Genomic DNA, 7,824 nt, shown 5'->3' on the forward strand with positions numbered 1-7,824 from the left:
CGTCTCATCTCAAAAACCCACACTTATCGTACGAACCATACCTGCTAATGAAGTTGTCGATGATGATATGCTTTCTGATCAAAGCTCCTTCCATCGCCAAGATCTCATCTATCTGGTGATCTCCCATCACTCTATGTGACCGCAGAAATACCACCTCATCTGCTCTAGCCAACAAATGGTTGTGATCATCCATAAAAGCTGCCACGAACCAAACTCCACGTCCTTTGTCCAACTTCACAACTAAATGTGCGCCACACTCGCAACGAGTCTCAGGTCTTAGCCTGCGGGTACGGCCCTCCGGGTTTAAAAATTTACTCAGTCGTTTTCCTGCCCTCGAGCAAATGTACCGCCTATACCGAATAGTGGTTGAAAGACCTTTTCCTCGTTTCACCTTATCTTTTCTGATACTGAATCCACGGTCTTTGGCGTAGTTATTGTAGAACGTGTAAGCCTCCCATTGTGATGCAAAGGTCATACCCATAAACTTCAACTATGTCTCCAGCGCAGGTTGCTGGATTTCAGCCTCCTCAATGTCCATATTAGCTGCATCCTCTTGCTCATAGCCATCATCACCACTCCAACCATCGAAGTTAGCCTACAATGTTACACATAAGCAAGTGTAAGTTGTCATTAACAAGTTCTTATTATTGTATGACATCTAAAAGTTTGGACCGAACCTGACTTATGTTATCCGCGAAAGACTCAACACCATGATTTTCCTTGTTCTGCACGTCAACATCCTCCTGCATATAAAAAAATCATATGCACATGTAAGTACCCATATGGTTCTTCGTCCGACGAAATGAATGTACACGTCACTTACGTTTTCACTACAAGCACCCTCCTCCTTCTTTGGAAAATCCTCCTCAGGTAAATTATCGTACGACGACCAGGATTCATTATCGCTGCTATCATCATCGTTTTTACTTTCATTACCATTCGTACGATCAACACTATCGCTACCATACCACTCACTCGTCTCCAAGAACGCATCCGTAAATCCAGTTTCTTTATCCATCGAATGACCTCACTACCAACACTGCAACATTTAAAATAAAAATTGATCTACAATTTGAAATCAAATTAAATGTACAACAGTCATACCGATGAATAGTTCATAACAAACAAGTGATTACAGATAATTATTTGCAGCTAATTTTTTTTCATAAACTAGACGGCTTAGATGGCAAACCTAGACACTGGCCTAGCTGCGGACGGCGAGGACGTTCCCGGAGAGGTTAATCACGCCGTTGCGGACGGCGACGGCGTCCGCGTAGGCCACGTCACCGCGACGACCTGCACGGAGGCCAAATCGCGTACGGCGGCAACTCCAACAACGTCCGTGGCGGCCAGATCCCGGGTCAAGACAGGGAGAATGGTCGGCGATCGGTGGGGAAAGGCGGCGTTCGGCCGGACGGGAAGACGTTGGAATTGGCAGCGTGATCGCAGCTAGATCGGCGGGGAAAGGCGGCGATCGGCGGGGAAGGGCGGCGATCGGCCGGATGGGGCGACGTTGCAATGAGCCGCGTGATCAACGCTAGGTTGTGGGTCTTTTTTTTCGCGCGACGGGAGGAGGTACATGCGAGCCGGCCGTATCGGCACGAGCCGTGCGCTCGGCTCTACCTGTATGGGCACGCCGCATACGGCGGGATACGTTAAGCACCGTATGCCCAAAATGCCCTTATACGTTAAGCGGCGGAGGGTGGGGGGGGGGGTACCGAAGCAAGGCTCCCTAAACGTTAGTGTTTGGGGGCTGAGCATCCCCCTTCTTCTGCTCAAACCAGACCGAGCTATGCCTCTCTGTGCATGTAGCGTGGGTGTATACTCTTGTACTTTCTCTCCTTTTCTCTATCAATGAAAAGATACACAATCTTGCATATTCCGCGATTCAATACACGAATATAGCCCTTACATATGCAATTGCAAGGGCCACTTTGCTAGTTCAGCTAACAACATAAATTTATTATTCAATGATAACAAACAAAAAAGCAAGAGTTATGTGAGACGTACAATCACACACTTAAGTGGTTCTTGGGAACAAGCATCAGTTTCTCCTTCCGTCGGACGCTCAAGCGGAACACTTCGGTCATGTCAATACCCTTCTTGCCCATGCCGGGCGATAGCTCCCAGTCATGAGAGTACACAAGGTTTGCCAGCATGATCTCGATGGTCGCCAGCCCGAAGTTAATACCAGGGCAGATCCTCCTGCCATCTCCGAACGACAAAAACTGAAAGTCATTCCCCCTGAAGTCCACCGCCGAGGCGCTACCACCCTCCATGAACCTTTCTGGCAGGAACTCCTCTGGCTTCTCCCACCACTCGGGGTCTCTATTGATAGCCCATGAGTTCACCGTGACCCATGCTCCAGAAGGGACCGTGTATCCAGCGACGTCGACTTCGCTCGCTACCATGGAAAGATGAGGGATGAGGAGAGGTAGCGGCGGGTGCAGCCTAAGCGTTTCCTTCACCACGGCCTTCAAATATGTCATGTTGGCTAAGTTCTCTTCCTCGACCATGTCTTGCCCCTTCGGTGTGTTGTTTCTCACCTCGGCTTGTAGCTTAGTCATGACCCGAGGGTTGCACATGATCTCAGCCATAGCTACCTCCAAGGCGAAGGACGATGTGTCCGTGCCCGCAGCAAACATGTCCTGCATATGTGCATTTGTTGTCATCAACAATTAATAGGGTCCTACCGAGATTCTGGAGATTGCAGCCGATGATTGTAAAAACTTAGTGATTGAGTAATACAAGTATTTCTCCCCCAAAAAATAAATTAGTAGTGGTAGTAAGTCATGACTAGTCATTGTGCACTTTTTTAGTAAATGATTATTTTGTGTTGAGAGGTCCTCGAATGTTATTTATGGATGAAATTTTGCAACAAGCTAAAACATTTTATCATGTTTGATGTCGCAAAAAATCCATGTTCAAGAATTTGTCCGATTAACTAGTTAACATGCTGATTAATCCCAACTCGTAGGGTCACTAAGTAGCTAATAAACTGATAAATTGTCCAATTAATTGATTAAATGATCGATTAACTTGTTGATTAGCCTATTAATCCCCTACTCGCCAACCAACTGAGCAACTATCAGTAAACGATTTCCTTAACAACGAAAAGAATCAGAATTATTGGATTCCATTTGATTTTGTTTTTTCGAGCAAATGTTTCACCAGGGTGTAGCCACACCTATCCATATTCTTGTACATATTTGATAGTTATTAAGGGTCGGTGTAAATTAAGTCATTTCAGACTTTTTATGTCCAAATCAATTCTAAAAAGTGCAACTTCTGCTTAGGAAAAAGTGCAAGCACTAAACTGACATTACACATCGGAAAATCTCAAACGGCTTAGATTAGAAAAAAAACGGGGTGGTTAACTAGTTACTGAAGCAGTACTACACTCACCATTAGGAAGGCCTTGATTTGCTCTCTGGTGATACCATCATAGTCTTTCTGCTGCCGAACCAATAGAAGTACATCAATGAAGTCACTCTCCTCTTCCTTTTTGCCATCTTGTCTGTCATGTGGTGGCAACAATGTTCGTTTCTCGTGGTCTTGTATCATCTTTTCGAGCAGATCGTCCCACCTTCTATTCACCTTCTTGGCCTTGTTGCAAACATTAGATCTGGTGAGCCATGCTAACCTTGGGAAGCAGTTTTCCAGGTTGAAACTCGCAAAGAGAGCTGAGTTCGCCTCGATCAGCTCTCTGAATATCTTGTTCCGGCCTTCTTTCATGATGAACTTCCCGGACAAGGCGCGGCACACCATGTCATTCACAAAGTTGTTCATCATCTCACCCATGTCGATCACCGTGCTCGCAGCCGCGGACTTTCGTATCACGGCCATCACCAGTCTCACCTTTGCAATATATATACATCAGTCAATAACCTTATGCCAAGAAAGAAAGGTGATAATGATCGGGAATGATGCAAAAAATATAAAAACTTTCAAAAAAGAAGGATGAAACCCTTGACCTCCAGATCATTTTGATACACACAACCATTCTGTTTGATTATTAAGTAAAATTGTAGAACAAAGGCAACCATAGCCGAACCGCCAGGAATGATGTAATGAGAAAAGTGTGCGGACCTCTTGCTGACGGGCGAGGCGGTACGATTGGATCTTCTTAACGCTGAGCAGATGCGTGGCGACGAGCTTCCTCGCCATCCGCCAGTGCTCACCGTAGGGGGCGAAGACGACGTCTATCGGCCCATATAAGAGCTCGTGGGCGACCATGGATGTTGGCCGCGACGCGAACATGCGGTCGTGCGTCCGCATGATCGCCCTGGCGGCGCGTGGGGACGACACGACGTGGTGCGGGACGGCGCCGCGGCGGAGGAGCATGAGGCCATCGTCCGAGCCGTGCTTCTTGGCGAGGTTGCATAGTGAGACGTGATCTCGGCCCAGGTGCAAGTGGCCTATCACAGGGAGGCCTGGAGGGGAAGGAGGGAGACGCTTTCTATTGCCTTGCTTCTTGCTACTACTTGTTGTGCGAAGCGCAGTAGCAGTAGTAGCAATAGAAGTAGCACTGCTTGTAGAGGCGTCTCATGCACGAGGTGGTGTACTACAACTAAGTGATGCGCCATGGCCTCTGTCTGGTGTTGACAAGTGTAAGAGCTCAATAGACATGATATATATAGCACATATACTTGGCATCTTCTTTACCCATCCTCTTCGCAATTGCAATGATTGTCAAGCCATGTAAAGAAACAATTGCCAGAGGGTCCATACGCCCATCTTAAGAATCAGTGGACAGGCAGTTGACAAAGTAACCACTCCACCGAAGTAAAACAAAGAAGTTAACATGTGCTTACAAATGTTTCAAACAAATCGTGCTCAAAGACCTACTATCTATCATAGAGAGTCGGCGACACGCCAAGAACCACGAGGCAGTAAACATCCTTGAGCACTGCAGGAAGCTAAATGTGTTGGAGTTGGTCACCTGTCAAAAGCTACATAATGGAAATTGGATAACCAGAGCAAAGCAGATCTTGCATAAAAAACAATATTACTAATCATCAACGTGGGTTTAAGTTAAGGAAAAGAAATGCATGGACACACAAAGGTGGGTGGATGAGTACAGAGATTAGGTAATTGCGCATCTAAAAAAAAGCTCTGAAAAATTCAGAATATGCATCTATTAGAATAAGTGTACCACAAAAAACATGTACTAGATAATTGCGAACTGAAGCGATGAAGATATTGTCAGTTGAACAGGAACGGAGAGAGTATATATTTTTTTTCGAAAAGGAGGATTACCCTGGCCTCTGCATCACATGATGCACACAATCATTTTATTAATCAAAGTAGCCACAAAGTACAAGTTCAGACCAAGGTCACAGACAAATCCACATAAAAATGTAAAAATTGCCCCAACCGACGAAAATTGGGTAAGATGGTTAAACACAATCCTATTGTTGGACAGCTATTTAAACAGAGATAGTATATATGTATGCAGATGTATAAAGATCACGCATGTGGCATTCATGCCATCCTATGAGAATCAATAAACCAATTATAGTGTGCAGCGAATGGCCGTCGTAGACGCAACACCATCCCTCTCCTCTGGGATGGCCCGACTCTCCTGCAGTCCCCCCGTGACATTCGGGCCCATGTTGATGGGTTCTATAGGTCCCTGTTCTCCGCTGCTCCTAGGAGCGGCCTTTCTCTGGCTCATGATTGCTGGACCGGCCTCCAGCTGGTTTCCGACGCGGAGAATGCGGCCCTTACGGCCCCCTTCTCCGAGAGCGAGGTTTGGGCTGCCATTAGAGGCATGAACCCTACCTCGGCGCCGGGGCCAGATGGCCTCTGATGTCTACTACGCAACCTTCTTCTTGTAGACGTTGTTGGGCCTCCAAGTGCAGAGGTTTGTAGGACAGTAGCAAATTTCCCTCAAGTGGATGATCTAAGGTTTATCAATCCGTGGGAGGTGTAGGATGAAGGTGGTCTCTCTCAAACAACCCTGCAACCAAATAACAAAGAGTCTCTTGTGTCCCCAACACACCCAATACAATGGTAAATTGTATAGGTGCACTAGTTCAGCGAAGAGATGGTGATACAAGTGCAATATGGATGGTAGATATAGGTTTTTATAATATGAAAATATAAAAACATCAAGGTAGCAAGCGATAAAAGTGAGCGTAAACGGTATTGCAATGCGTTGAAACAAGGCCTAGGGTTCATACTCTCACTAGTGCAAGTTCTCTCAACAATAATAACATAATTGGATCATATAACTATCCCTCAACATGCAACAAAGAGTCACTCCAAAGTCACTAATAGCAGAGAACAAACGAAGAGATTATTGTAGGGTACAAAACCACCTCAAAGTTATTCTTTCGGATCGATCTATTCAAGAGTTCGTACTAGAATAAGACCTTAAGACAAAAATCAACCAAAACCCTAATGTCACCTAGATACTCCAATGTCACCTCAAGTATCCGTGGGTATGATTATACGATATGCATCACACAATCTCAGATTCATCTATTCAACCAACACAAAGAACTTCAAATAGTGTCCCAAAGTTTCTACCGGAGAGTCAAGACGAAAACGTGTGCCAACCCCTATGCATAAGTTCACAAGGTCACGGAACCCGCAAGTTGATCACCAAAACATACATCAAGTGTTCTCAAATCATTAAAGACTCAATCCGATAAGATAACTTCAAAGGGAAAACTCAATCCATTACAAGAGAGTAGAGGGGAGAAACATCATAAGATCCAATTATAATAGCAAAGCTCGCGATACATCAAGATCGTGCCAAATCAAGAACACGAGAGAGAGATAGAGAGAGAGAGATCAAACACATAGCTACTGGTACATACCCTCAGCCCCGAGGGTGAACTACTCCCTCCTCGTCATGGAGAGCGCCGGGATGATGAAGATGGCCACCGGAGAGGGATTCCCACCTCTCGCAGGGTGCCGGAACGGGTCTAGATTAGTTTTCGGTGGCTACAGAGGCTTGCGGCGGTGGAACTCCCGATCTAGGTTTCTTTCTGGAAGTTTGGGGTTATATAAGAGGTGTTGGAGTCAGGAACAAGTCAGGGGGGTCCCCGAGGTGGCCACGAGGCAGGGGGCGCTTCTGGCCCACTTTCGGTACTCCGTGGGCTTCTTCTGGTCCAAAAATGATCTCCGTCAAATTTCAGCTCAATTGGACTTCGTTTGGTTTTCCTTTTCTGCGATACTCAAAAACAAGGAAAAAACAGAAACTGGCACTGGGCTCTAGGTTAATAGGTTAGTCCCAAAAATCATATAAAATAGCATATACATGCATATAAAACATCCTAGAAGGATAATATAATAGCATGAATACTTCATAAATTATAGATACGTTGGAGACGTATCAGCATCCCCAAGCTTAATTCCTGCTCGTCCTCGATTAGGTAAATGATAAAAGAAATAATTTATGAAGTGTGAGTGCTAGCAGGTGCACAAGTTTGATCAATGATTATTTTAATCACCTTTTCTAGCATCATTATATGTTATAACAGTAGCTCAACTCATAAAACTTTTTATGATCAAGTAACAAGCTATTCACAAGTTAAAGCATAGATCATAAACTTTCTTGAAAACTAACAAACTATGTTCTCAGTCATCAAACAATTGCAATTCATCTTATTTCCAGGAAGGGTCTATGTAAGAGCTTTGATTTAGCAAATTACACATACTCAACTATCATATGGTCTTCCATGATTGCTACCACTCAAAGCATATTTTTAGAACAAATAGCATCCATCGAACACAGAGAAAGATAGGGGCTTAATGTTTCGCCTGCCAACTTATTTATCATATAGATAATTGTCAACAATAATAATTCATGAT

General features: G+C 44.9%; 1 protein-coding gene across 1 annotated transcript; it reads right to left on the bottom strand.

Annotated features, from left to right (window-relative positions):
• Positions 1-1,838: 1,838 nt before the first annotated feature.
• LOC109749186 (indole-2-monooxygenase-like) lies at positions 1,839-4,553 on the bottom strand. Its single transcript, XM_073509539.1, has 3 exons — positions 4,090-4,553; positions 3,406-3,858; positions 1,839-2,648 (listed from the first exon to the last, which is right to left on the bottom strand). The coding sequence occupies exons 1-3, from the start codon at positions 4,342-4,344 to the stop codon at positions 2,013-2,015; spliced, it is 1,344 nt and encodes a 447-aa protein (XP_073365640.1). The 5' UTR covers positions 4,345-4,553; the 3' UTR covers positions 1,839-2,012.
• Between the last annotated feature and the right edge of the window lie 3,271 nt (positions 4,554-7,824).

The sequence above is a fragment of the Aegilops tauschii genome, chromosome 2 (genome assembly GCF_002575655.3).
Source record: "Aegilops tauschii subsp. strangulata cultivar AL8/78 chromosome 2, Aet v6.0, whole genome shotgun sequence".
NCBI classification, from domain to species: Eukaryota; Viridiplantae; Streptophyta; class Magnoliopsida; order Poales; family Poaceae; genus Aegilops; species Aegilops tauschii.